The sequence below is a fragment of the Bidens hawaiensis genome, unplaced genomic scaffold (assembly GCF_021521415.1).
Source record: "Bidens hawaiensis isolate Kalapana, Puna unplaced genomic scaffold, B.hawaiensis_p1.1 tig00034589_1, whole genome shotgun sequence".
Taxonomy (NCBI): Eukaryota; Viridiplantae; Streptophyta; class Magnoliopsida; order Asterales; family Asteraceae; genus Bidens; species Bidens hawaiensis.
Genome location: NW_027505328.1, coordinates 24,214 through 38,642, shown reverse-complemented (window position 1 = coordinate 38,642; position 14,429 = coordinate 24,214). Strand labels below are relative to the sequence as shown.

The 14,429-nt window shown below is 33.9% G+C and overlaps 1 protein-coding gene across 1 annotated transcript; it reads right to left on the bottom strand.

Annotated features, from left to right (window-relative positions):
- Positions 1–309: 309 nt before the first annotated feature.
- On the bottom strand, positions 310–2,000 carry LOC143612442 (basic leucine zipper 34-like). Its single transcript, XM_077086428.1, has 4 exons — positions 1,486–2,000; positions 1,324–1,414; positions 1,114–1,240; positions 310–440 (listed from the first exon to the last, which is right to left on the bottom strand). Exons 1-4 carry the CDS (start codon positions 1,983–1,985, stop codon positions 310–312), a joined length of 849 nt encoding a protein of 282 aa, XP_076942543.1. The 5' UTR covers positions 1,986–2,000.
- Positions 2,001–14,429: the final 12,429 nt, after the last annotated feature.

Here is a 14,429-nt window from a genome sequence, read left to right as displayed (position 1 = left end):
AAAGTTTCAGAAATCAGGACGAAAAACTGAGAATGAAACAAAACGACAATCGGAACAATATCTAAATAAATACCCCCACAAATCCTATACAAAGAATCTAAATAAATTACATTAAAAACAAAGAAATATAAATAAAAAAGAACGAAAGACATAATTACCCTTCCTTCTTTCTGATAGGCATAAGCAAGCAAGTTAAAATATTCACATGCCAATCATGGGACCACTCACCCAAACACATCACATGCCCGCATGGGCGCACTTTAGCACCCAACACAACACTCCCAGTCCCAGATCCAAGGTCACTCACAATCACTCATCCGTACCATTAACCGCAGCAGCAGCCGCCGGTGAACCATTGGTGCTATCCGCCTTGCTCATATTTTGTTCATGATAAACTTTTCTTAATCTCTCTATCTCTTTCTTCAATGCCTCTTGATGAGCTGCAGTTTAAAACAATTGATCAACTTTTATCACCAAAATATTATTCATTGCGCTTGTTATTATTCACAAAGTTTATTTTTTAGAAGTGGAATTAGTGAATTACATAACCTAAGCACATTAATTGTGAGACTATTTCCGTTTATTTTAACACTAGCTATTGCGGCCAAAACATCATCATCATCATCATCGTACTCAGTATATCCCACCAATAGCAAAGCTAAGGTAGGGTCTGAGGAGGGTAAGATGTAGACAGCCTTACCTTTACCCCATAAGGATAGAGAGGCTGCTTCCGGTGAGACCCCCGGCTCGATAGTAGTTTTGCATCAAGCCTTGGACATAAGGCACATAGCACTCAATCATCGGGACCGGCTGATCGGTGCATGTACCCTTGTCTTTCGGCTATCAACGCCACTACATGATGCCTGATTAACCGTCTGTCACTTTTAACGTTATTTTCACGAGATTAGTAAAATAACGTCAAAATTAGTGCAATTTCACTTTTGCCCACCCGAGGGTTCACACATATATACATCATATGTGCGCACCGCAAGCAGGGCTACTATTGCGGCCAAAACGTGTTGGCAATATTAGAGGTGACGTGAGATCTGCCTATGCTGTGATATTTATATTCGGTCGAACTCATTAATTTCAAAGCGATGATCATGATCTTACCGTCTTTGAAGATCTTATCTTGAGCCAAAGCAGCAATCCTTTGCTTCAGCGAGCTGTTATCCACGTTTAGAATCAGCCTCTGGTGGTCGAAAAACGCTACCCGTGGTGATAATGCAGATACTTCAGTCTTTATAATCAAACAATTAACCGTAAATGCCTAAAATCATATGAATTATAATTTATAATCCATAATCTAATGATATATACTACCTGTAACGTAGTGACACTGCGTTCGAGTTCAGAAATGTAATGCAGTTTCCGAACTCTTGATCGTTGAGCAGATTGTCGATTTGCCAATATCCTGATCACGAATTATACAATTAGCATCAAGTCGAGTTCGTTAATTAAACTAATTATTATCATTAACATTACCTTTTAACTCGTTTTGGATCAACAATTGTGCCACCTTCTGATGCAAAAGTAACCGGTGGATTAACGACGTCCGTTGCGCGTTCATAACCGCCACCATCTTCCACCTCTCCAGTAGTCTCAATCTTCAGCTGCACCGGCAACTCTTCCTTCACTGACAGTTTTGTATCGTCATTGTCGCTGTTCTGATCCGACGGAGTAGACGGCGACTGAAGATTCGCAGTAAAATCGTCGGAAAACATTGAGCTAAGCTGCTCATCATCCAGTCGTTCAAATCCGTTGTTATCCGAGGCCGGTATCAGCGATTCATTGACAGTAGAATTGCGGGATTGATCAGTAACAAACGGAGTTTCAACGAATTGAATTGGATCACTAGCGGATCTACGATGAGAGCTCCTCTTGGCGGACGAGAAATCGTCCATCCACGGCTGCGCGGGTGGCATCGGGGCGAAAGAGGGCCATTTTTGGGGCAATGTTGGGGCTTTTGGGGGCAATTGCGCCATGCAATGAATCGGAAGTATTGAAGTGAAAAACGTTGAAGAATTGGAAAAGGGGATTAATTAGAGGGTGGGTCACATGGAAGGAAGAAGACAGCTAGCAACAGCTAATTGGAAAGAGGAGGTTCAATTTTCACCGGGAAAAACTGGCGGAATCTCAACACCACGTGCTCTCTCTGTTTCACACCAGTTTAATATGCAATAATGATAATAATATATTTTGTTCCAATATCCCTTTTAAGTGGTATTTGTCTGGATAGAATTATTACAGGTATAGATATAATAACATTCATATAATACAATGTAGAATTATAAAAAAATGTTGCTATGAATATAATAATTATAATAAGCCTTTTTTTCTTTATATGTGTTGGTGTTTCAGAAAAATAAGGGAATACACGGTTGGGTTCATCAAGATTTGGTTGTGGAAAGGCTGAAATTAATTTTCTTTAAGATTGTTGGAAAATTAGTTGTAATGTAACATGCTAGAGCATGTTATAACAATCTACTGTTGATCAGTTATTCACGTATGTAATAGAAAACATGAATGTTATGATAAACCTATAACTAAAACATACCTGTTACAGCAGAGAGAGTAGCCATGGCTGATAAGAATCCTCTAGACGACATGATAGTTAGCTTGGTCGAGTTCCCCTTTAGGATTTATATTAGTGATGGGGATTAAGGTTTTTGAGGAAAACCGAATATGAAGAGATATAGGGGTCACGAATTTCTTAATGTTAGAGTTAGGTTTTTTCTTATGATGATAACTAATCCATTCCATGTATTTATATACACCCAAGGGGAAACCCTTGATTAGCAAGTAATGGTAATATGGTTCATCAACAATTACCTAGCTAATTATTAATAAGGTATGATTTAATTAATTTTGATCTATTATTATATAAATGATAATGATGGTCATACATTATTCTTACATTCTCCCACTTGGCCAAATAATCATTTATTATGAGCGTTAAATTAGTCTGCAGATTTTAACACTCATTTTAGCTTTAAACTCAAACTGGAGCAGAGAAATACGATCATTGAATTGAACATCAGCTCAAGACCCCCATTAATCATACTGCAGTCCTTGTTTAAAACCTAAGTAGTTATGATCAAAATTTTATAAATAAACCCTTCAAATACTTGATTTGTATACTAATTTGTCTATATGTCATTACGCATGCAGAACATATTAAGAGACATACAAAATCAAAACTGAGGAAATTTTATTAAATAAAATGTAAATAAGCACAATATGCTATTAAATAAGGTCTTCAGTAAATCCCATATTAGCAACATGTTGTTCAAAAACTTTAGATGGGAGACCTTTAGTCATCGGATCCGCTAGCATATTATTTGTACTAATATGCTCAATACAAAGTTTATTTTCCTCAATTCGTTCGCACGAACAAATACTTTGTATCAAGATATAAACCAGCTCCATTCGAACTGTAACTATTCGAGAAACTAACGGCGGCTGAATTATCATAATAAAGTTTCAATGGTCTAGAAATGGAATTGACTATTTTGAGTCCAGAAATTAGATTTTTAAGAAACATTCCACAGCAGGTTGCATTATAAACAGCTATATATTCTGCCATCATAGTGAAAGTTGTTGTTAGCTGTTGTTTATGACTCCTCCATAAGATGGGCCTGCCTGCTAACATAAAGACATACCCCGAATTGGACTTCTTGTCATCTTTGCATTTAGCAAAGTCAGAATCAGAATAACCTACCACTTCTAAATTATCACTTCTTCTATAAGTTAGTTTATAGTCTTTCATCTTTTGCAGATAACGAAGCGCCTTCTTAGCTGCTTTCCAGTGCTCAAGGCCAAGATTAGTCTGATAATGGCCTAACATTTCAGAAATATAAGCAATATCTGGGCGAGTGCAAACTTGAGCATACATAAGGCTCCCGACTACTGATGTATAAGGTATCATTCTCATTTGCTTCTTTTCAACCTCTGTTTTTGGACATTGGAATGCACCGAAAACGTCTCCTTTAACTACTGGAGCTGCAATTGGGTTACAATATTGCATTTTGTAACGAGTAAGGACACGATCAATGTAGGCCCTTTGAGATAATCCTAAGATCCCTCTTTGTCTGTTTCGGTGAATTTTGATGCCATTAACATAAGAAGCATCTCCGAGATCCTTCATGTCGAAGTTATGCGAGAGTAATCGCTTCGACTCATACAACATGTCTAAACTATTACTTGACAATAAAATATCATCTACGTAAAGGACAAGTATAGTAAATTTATTCCCACACATCTTGAGGTAGGTGCATTGATCCACTTGATTCTTTGCAAAACCTTGTTTCTTCATGACTTCATCAAACTTTAGGTACCATTGACGTGATGCTTGTTTCAACCCATATACTGACTTCTTTAGCTTACAGACGAGATGTTGTTGACCTTTAGGTGTAAAACCTTTAGGTTGTTTCATGTACACATCTTCGTCTAAATTGCCGTTTAGGAAAGCGGTGTTTACGTCCATCTGATGCAGCTCTAAATCAAAATGAGCTACTAGGGCCATAACGATCCTTAATATATCTTTTCGAGAGACATGTGAGAAGGTCTCTTGATAGTCAATTCCCTCTTTCTGAGTGTAGCCCTTTGCAACCAATCTCGCTTTATAGTGTTCAACGTTCCCATTTGGATCAACTTTGTTGAACACCCATTTAGATCTTACGGGTTTGACACCGTTGGGCAATTATACCAAATCCCAAACGTTGTTTTTCTTCATGGATTCAAGCTCATCATTCATTGCTTTATTCCATTCAGAAGATTGTTCACTGCTTATGGCTTCATTATACGAGATAGGATCATTAAGCTTTTCGGCGTCAACTTCAGTCAGGTAGGTGACATAGTCATCAAAGTTAGTAGGTCTTCTGGACCTAGATGACCTCCTGAGTTGATTAGCAGGTTCAGCATTATCTTGGTTTTGAGTGTTTGATGTGCCTTCATTAACGGGTTCAGCAGGTTCTGAGTGTGGAGAAGTTGGTGCAGTAGGTTTAATTGCATCGGGTACAAGAGGAATAACCGAAGATACAATAATCGACAAGTCTCCCCCGCATCTTGTATTTCTTGCAATTCTTCATAAGGGTTAGTACTGTTCCCACTGATCTTGTAGTCCTCCAGGAACACGGCACGCTTGGTTTCTACAATACGAGTGACATGGGAAGGACAATAGAAACGATAACCCTTTGAATTTTCAGGATACCCGATAAAGAAACAGGTAACAGTTTTAGGGTCAAGTTTCTTTAGGAAAGGGTTATATAGTTTTGCCTCAGTATACAGCCCCATAATTTCATATAATTAAGACTCGTTTTCCTTCCTATCCAAAGTTCATAAGGAGTTTTAGGGTCAGACTTAGAAGGAACTCTATTGAGTATGTGAACATCTGCTTTTAAGGCTTCAGTCCAGAGAAATAGAGGTAATTTAGTATTAGCTAACATACTGCGTACCATATCCATAAGGGTTCGATTTCTCCGTTCAGCGGCACCATTACCATTTTGCTGAGGAGTACCTGGCATGTTGTACTGGTTCACGATCTCATGGCCCTTACAAAACTCATAAAATGGACCAGGAGCCTAACCCACATCAGTATGTCTTCCATAATATTCGCCTCCTCTATTTAATCTGACAGCTTTTATTTGACGATCTAATTGTTTTTCAACTTCAGTTTTATAATCATTAAAAGTTGTAACAGATTCATATTTTTATTTAATGAGACACATGTACATATAGCGGGAATAATCATCAATGAAAGTGATAAATGAAGTATGTCCAGTTATGCCAGCAATGGGGTAAGGGCCACTAATATCAGTATGAATGAGTTCTAATAAATTAGAGCTCCTAGTGGTACCTTTCTTATTTGCTGATGTCATTTTGCCTTTGAGGCATTTGATACATGTTCCAAAATCGGTGAAATCGATATGTGGTAAGACTTCATTTTTCACAAGTCGGGCTAACCGGTCTCGTGAGATGTGGCCTAGACGTTGATGCCACAACATAAAAGAAGTCTCTAAGTCCCGTTTCTCTTGAATCTTTGTGAGTGATTGATTAATATTATACGACAACAAAGATTTAGAAAAATCATCTAGTTCTAATCTATAAAGACCACCATTCAAAAAGCCATAACCAAACACTTGAGAATTAAAAGAAATAGTAAGTTTGCCATGACCATGAGAAACATCAAAACCGTCCATGTCTAACTTTGGTCATGATACAAGATTCCGAGTAATCTCAGGAATATATAAGGTATCATAAAGTTTAATACATAAACCAGTTTTCATTATTAATTGTAAAGTTCCCACAGCCTTGACTTCAAGTTCTTTATCATTCCCCAGTCTTAGTATTCTTTGGTTTCTTTACAGCTTCCGGATTGAAAGGAATCCCTGAGTAAAATTGGTCACATGAACCATAGAACCAAAATCAAACCACCATGTATTAGCAGGAAAAATTAAATTATAGGATTCAAGTACCATAAGAGATCATTACCTTTCTTGATCAGCCACTATTTAAAGTCTGGGCAGTCTTTCTGTTTATGAATGTACTTCTTACAGAACTTGCAGAAAGGCTTTCCAGTGGAGTTTTGAGAGCTGGATGAAGCACTTGTATTAGTCTTCTGAACTTTACTAAACTCCTTTCTTGGATGAGGGTTCTTCCTCTTCTTGGAACTGGTGGCAAGGTAAGCAACTTCAGGTTTATCCATCTTCATACGCTCTTCCTCTTGCACGCACATAGCAATCAGGTCACTTATGGTCCATTTATCCTTCTGGGTGTTGTAATTGATCTTGAAAGCTTCATAGGCAGCAGGAAGAGAAGTTATGATAAAGTGCATCATAAAACCATCACTGATCTCCATGTCTAATCTCTTCAGCTTATGGGTCATGTCGTTCATCATCATAATGTGCCCACAAATGCCATACTTAGTAGTCACCAGCTTGAGAATTAGAGTACTAGCATGCGCCTTAGATGTTCCTTTGAATTGCTTCTCCACAGAAGCCAGATAGGTTTTAGCATCTTCAGAGTCTGGAATGGATCCTCTTATTGGCATGCTAATGGATTTTTCATAAGCATTAGAGACATGCAAGTTACACCTCTTCCATTTTTCAAACAATAAATGATGAGCAGGAGTGCTGTTGGTGGTTAATGTTGGAGGTTCATCCTCGATTAGAGCATAGTTGAAATCCAGGAAGGCGATATTAAGCATAAGAGATTCCTTCCAGGCAGCAAAGTTATCTCCAGTTAATGGTGTAATAACACCATTCGGAGCTATTAATGGAAATTAGATGAGAATATTAAGATACTAAACTAGAAGAAACTTAGAGTGATCTATGGGGAAATTAAACTAAGGCATGCATAGATAAGGACCATTTTAAATTATGAAGATGTGATAATAAATGTCTATTATTAACATCAAACTAAAAGACAACTTAAATTAAAAGTTCTACTTAAATAAAAAAGAAATCACCTTTTGGCAGAATTAAATTTTATTCAAGTATATGTGCAAAACAATTGTGATACATCACCTTTGGGCAGAAGTGAATCAATCATTTTAATTATGCACGAGTTAGTTTTGCTTGATTCAAATGTAACTCATCACCTTTGGGCAGAAGCAATACATTTAAATCATGTTAGGCTAAAACTAACACGGCTTGTATTAAGACTTGAATGATATGTTCGATGTAATGCATCACCTTTGGGCAGAAGTTTACATCAACAATTTATTCAAGTTTAAGTCTTTCTATGTTTTGTAAAAAATAATTAATATATATCTATATCTTAAGTGTCTTACAAAACATTAATAAATTAAATTTTTTTTTCGTGTTTTCGGTTTTATGAGATCTCGGAAATTATGAGTTCTCGGTTAACACTTGAGTTTTCGGTTTTTATCGGGTTTTCGGTTTTATGAGATCTTGGAAATTATGAGTTCTCGGTTAACACTTGAGTTTTCGGTTTTATCAGGTTTTCGGTTTTATTGGGTTTTTGGTTTTATGAGATCTCGATTTTAATGAGATTTCGGTTTTAGGAGATCTTGGTTTGACCAAGATTTCGGTGGGCACCCAAATCCAAGTTATTTATAGTAATAATATTTTAGTTCAAATTCTTAGAGATTAATTTTATCTCCAAGATTTGTTTAATTTTGAAATTTATATTCTTAATGATTATTCAAAATTTTAAAAATCTTTGGAGATTTGTTTATTCAATTATTTTAGGAAAAACACAATCATAATCCGAATTTTAACCAAAATATATAATGTTTTTGAAAAATCTATGTTGAACACGAAGAACACCACCGAGAACCATAAAGTTTTTAACAGGTTTTTAATGTAAAATTGGTTATAAGATTTTAAACAGTTTATATACAACCATATTTCAATAAGTTCAAAAAATTTTAATAATAATAAAAACAGAATTATGGTTTATCAAATTTTAGTTCATGTCTTCCGGTTTAGATCCAGATTTAGGGAAAGCATAAAGAACTGATTAATCAACATCGCTCTGATACCACATGTTGATCAGTTCTTCATGTATGTAATGGAAAACATGAATGTTATGATAAACCTATAACTAAAACATACATGTTACAGCAGAGAGAGTAGCCATGGCTGATGAGAATCCTCTAGACGACATGATAGTCAGCTTGGTCGAGTTCCCCTTTAGGATGTATATTAGTGATGGGGATTAAGGTTCTTGAGGAAAACCGAATATGGAGAGATATAGGGGTCACGAATTTCTTAATGCGAGAATTAGGTTTTTTCTTATGATGATAACTAATCTCTTCCACGTATTTATATACACCCAAGGGGAAATCCTTGATTAGCAAGTAATAGTAATATGGTCCATCAACAATTACCTAGCTAGCTAATTATTAATAAGGTATGATTTAATTAATTTTGATATATTATTATATAAATGATAATGATGGCCATACATAAATATATGTATCCATATATTTATTCTTACATCTACTGTGGTTAATTGTGATATATAACATTAACACATTATAATTCCAAACTTGTGTAAAGATAAAATTTATAAAGAATTGTCTTGATTCGGTCTGAGGAGTAACCGGTAACTTAAGGGAATTGCAAAGGTCAATGGAAAGGATGCTACTTAAGGGTATGTTTGGTTGGAGGTAATGGAATGAATAGGGAATGGAATGGGAGAATAAATGGAATGAACAAGGGAATAAAATAGATCACTACCATTCCTTTGTCTTGTTTGGTTAACCTATGAGAATGAAATGAATTATTACTTTATGTTGTTTGGTATCCAAAAAAATTTGTAGAAATAAAATAGAAATAATAAAAACATTCATATCTAAAAATACCTAAAAAAAACTGCAATGACGATGGTCAACTGCAATGGCGATGGTGGTGGTGGTAGGTTTTGGCGACAAAAATGTGGTGGCGGTGGCGACGGTGGTGGTGACGGTGGTCAAGCGGTGGTAGCAGCGGTAGTGATAACGATGGTAGGGAGGCGGCGACTGTGGTGGCGGTTAAGTGGTGGTGGCTAGGCAACCACAGTTGGGGTGGCGGTTATGGTCAGGCGGTGGTGATGACAGTTGTTGCGGTGGTTACAGCGACGATGATGACAGCAGCAGTGGCGGTGGTAGCGCTGGTGGTAAGGTGGTTGTGGTGGCGGCGGAGGTGGTGGCAACGATGACGGAGGCGGTGGCAACGATGACGGAGGCGGTGGCAACGATGGTGGTAGCAATGGTAGTGGTGGTGGTGGTTGTTGTTAGGTGGTGTGTTGTACTATTGTTAAAAAAGTATGATGAATGAGGAATGAAATGAAAAAAAAAAGAAAGGGGTGGGAAGAAATGATTGTGATGGAATGAAATTTCATGTGTAATGAATGATTCCATTCCATTAAGCAACCAAACACTATTTTTTTCATTCCCAAGTAATGAATTATTTCATTCCCTCTATCATTACTGTATATCAAACACTACTTAAGTTTTATATGAAATTTGGCTTAACTTGTAGAATATAAGAAACCTAAAAAAACATGTGAGTGCAAATATTTGTTATCTTTCTATATGTTTAAACTATGATACAAATGGCTTATATGTAAATAAAGAACGTATATGTGGATATGAAATTAAATACTACTTTAAGCTTAAAAGATGTGGATATGAAATTAAATACTACTTTAAGCTTAAAAGATGTTTTCAGGCAAATCTAACGCATTCGTATAAAGTTCATCAAGGTAGCCTTTAGAGACTTATCATGGCATTCAATTTGATGTTGATATTAAAAGGGTGTATTATATGCTAGAATTCTATTAATACAAATTGACATCCCATCATGCTATACAAGTTTACTGGAAATTAGTGTTTGTTTTTCTTGTCATTGATTATTCTTGTTTCATCTGTGATTAAGAACGAAAAATTGAATGGCAAATAACTTGATTGTCAATTGCAATGCTCAAACTATGAGTGCAATAGATACAAGCACTCAAATTAATTGTGCCACAAAAACATGTTAAGCAGCCTGCTGAAAAAACATTAAAATTTTGATACAAGGCAACATCTATCATAAATAGACATGAAAATGTTTCTCATTTTCTTAAGTAGAATACTCTAGAATTATTATAGAAAGCTTAATATTATCACTAGTAAGCAAACCGAGTAGATATGCTAACAAATTTCTAAAATTCCGGAAGTATGAACTCCTCATGGCTCTTGCAAGTTTCTATTATTGCATCCCCTCATGGCATCATATTCAAAGGAAACATAAAGCCATTTTTATGATCATGAAGCAAAAGATAATATGCTGATATATTTAATTACATATTGAATATCTCTAAATGTATTAAGTGAACCCCCCTAACATTATCACTAGAAACATGTTCGCATGTTAGGGCAAGCCTATGTTGTTTCTTCTTATAATTATATTCTCTTTCTAAAAAGAAAAAAGAAATTTTTTTTAATAGTTTCTAATTGATATCCCTATATTATTTATGTGCTTAACAGTAACGCGTAGTTATTGGGGCCAAACATGATTCAGGCTGGACCGAGTAACCTGGATACTCAACCTAGGATTAGATTGATTTAAGTATATTTGGCTTGGTTCTCAATCGATTCTAAATTTTGGTTGTGCATTCGGATTCGGTTTTGTCCGGGTAAAATCAAAATATGTAACATCATGGCATAAATAATTCATATTTGGTCCTAACCCATCCGATACCAATCCAACTTGAAAAGACTGAGACGGACCCACCCTATATCTGTCCGATCTTCACTATAGCAGATTTTGCATAGGCTACATAGAGCCGTTCCTTTAGTGTTTAGGCTCCTAATCCCTATGTAGCCAAAGCACACTAATCACCTTCCTAGTCTAATCGTTCCTCTTCAGGCTCCTATGTAGCATGTTCGTAACACGTGTCAGATAAATAAGCCCGGCTTGAAATGTCGAACCAACTTATTTGTCTTTATTTGATTGTGATGACTCGTTTTAAAAATTGAGTTTTCAATGCCTATAATTTGGGTCATGTCAATATGCCTATCTTAGAAACTTTTTCTTATTTCAATATTATTTAATTTGTGGGTTTTATGATTTTTGTAATATATATATATATATATATAGAGGATTTTGTTTATTTCAGAAGTGTTTCTTATTGTGAGAAGTGCGAGAAATGAATCCAACCAATCACATTTTTTCTTTTCTTTTATTATTTATTTAATGATAAAGGTGTTATAGTAAAATAAACATTTTTTCATATTTGGTAGGTCATAATGTATAGAGATGTTACAAGTAATTTTTGTTTTTTTATTTTATCATATTCAATATTGTTGTTTATCAATATTATTTTTTTTATTCTCGTAATTTGATATTCATACATTTATTCAGATAGTGGTTCTTAAATTCACTAGCACCGATATATTTACACACTACATAAATGAGCATACACATGAACAAAATTACACATACAGAATTCGAAATGTCACCTACATAGTACGTATATGAACCTACACTGTACATAAATGAATCTACACACGATAAAAATTACACATACACCATTCGAAATACCACCTACATAGTACATATATGAGTCTACACAATAATGAACCTACATGGTACATAAATGAATATACGCACGATAAAAATTACACATACACAATTCGAAATACTAGATACATAATACATATACGAACCTACACAGTACATAAATAACCCTACACACAATAAAAAATACACATACACAATTTGAAATACCATATACACAGTACATATACGAACCTACACAATACATAAATGAACCTACACAATACAAAATAAACTTTTTTATTGCATTAAACTATATATAATAAATAACAGATAATGATAATAACATGTACTTGTAAAATTTTCACATACACATTTGTGATATCACCTAAATTGTACATATATAAACCCTACACAAGACAAAATAATTTTTTTTATTTTTTTACATATAATAAATAACAAATCATGTTAATAGCCTACAATTTTAAATTTTTCACATACGCATTCGTAATTCTACCTACATTATACATGAATATGCATGTGTATGCAATACATAATTAAATTTGTGTAGGCATTATATAATAGTTAGTGCATTTGAAGAAATATGATTGAAGATATTATAGTATTTGATTAAAGTTATATTTGTTTAAAATTAGTTTGATTAATAACATCAATTAAAAAATAAAAATTAAAAAATTCATATGTAACTTTTAATTAGTTAGTAATGATAATAAATAAATGCTATTAATGGCTTAAGTTTCACTTTCAAAAATTCTACAAAGCAAATACTAAACTACCCTTATTCATTAAAATATTGATAGATTAATGTCTTAATAATTACAATTTTGCCATAACTTTTCTAAGCCATTGATTACATAATCAATGGTCCAGATTAATTTCTCGCACTTCTTGCTGTAACTTAACTTCTCACATGATCAATCCCATATATATATATATATATATATATATATATATATATATATGCTAAGTATAAAATGAAAACCCATTTGAGTTGTGAAAACTCTAGAAACTCATTCTCAACCACATGTTTTTAATTAATGTTTAAATCTTGTGGTCCACAATTAAAGTGAATAAAAAAATGTAAATATAAATATAACTTTTTCTCGCTCCTGAAAAATATATAAAAATTAGTAAAAAAATGTTAAAAAATAGCAAAACATTTTATTTTTTTTTGTGTTTCGATGTTTTGTATTAAATGTTACAACATATATTACATGTAATAAAAAAAATGATGTTACATAGGATTTTCACGGGTTTTCACAACTCAAGTGGGTTTTTATTTTAACCTTACCCTATATATATAAAATTACCTTGATAACTTGTTCTTAACAGTTTAACAGCATCTGGCTTGCCCCATTGCTTATCATGTTCAAAAATTATACTTCATGTTATTATAGTTAATCGTTAGGATTAAGGTGAATTATGAAGGATTGAAGGTATGCTTTTATAGAATAGAAATGTTAATATTACTATGTTAGGTGACTAGGTCTTAAGACCATTGGATTAAGATTTAATCTGTTTCAAAAGATTAACAATTATGTTTCCAAAATATAGTCACTAATAATTCATGCAAATACATTTGGTGTTTTTTTAATTAGCATTTAATACCGTGGAAAAAAACCGGTAGCGTTACCCCGTCCATAATTGAATTATGAAGCGACTAGGAAGTATTATATTTGTATAAACTTTGATTATCACGATCATTGCCAAACAGTTATCCATAGCTATGGAAATTAATTCTAAACGAATCATTATATATCTTTATTACTTTATCTTTATTTTATATTTTATTATTTATTTATTATAGTTTTGTCAAAATAATAACGTTTATAGCATTCCACTTGTCAAATGGCTAGCCAAAGACCTCCAACAATCAACCCACATGGAGAGCTAGATTTTATGTCCTATTGCCGCAACTTTAGTTGGTTTGTGTCTTTTTCTTGTTTCTTTATTTAAATATTTTCTTTTACAAAAATATCAATCCCTTTTTTGTAAATAACTACTAGAACAGTTTCTAAGTGTTTATTAAAAAAGATAAACTTTGTTCAAAGATTTTAAAATATAAATTGAGAAGGTGAAAGATAATGGTGAACAATGGCTTGTTGTTATAAAAAGTATAATTTTTATTGCGTTGTTCAAGAGTAGAGATATATTGAAAGACGTATAAATCTGGTACTTAGGTGGGTTTTAAAGACGTCATAGTTTTAGAATAATATAAAGCTTATAAAATTATAAATTGAGGTCACTCCAACGTGACTATTTTAAGATTTTTGGACCTACTTGTGATACAAGAATACCTTAAGGATATTTAAATTTACGGGTGTTAAATTAGAGTAAAACTGGTGAGAGTATAAACTTTTTGTATTTACATGATAAAAATAGAACTACATCATTTTCAATATATAGAGTATCTTTAGG

Coding starts and splice junctions, on each gene's coding strand:
- LOC143612442 (XM_077086428.1), bottom strand. CDS start 1,985: ATGGCGCAATTGCCCCCAAAAGCCCCAACATTGCCCCAAAAATGGCCC. Junction 1,415..1,485: donor GATCCAAAACGAGTTAAAAG/GTAATGTTAATG, acceptor ATTCGTGATCAG/GATATTGGCAAATCGACAAT. Junction 441..1,113: donor AGATAAGATCTTCAAAGACG/GTAAGATCATGA, acceptor TTTAAACTGCAG/CTCATCAAGAGGCATTGAAG.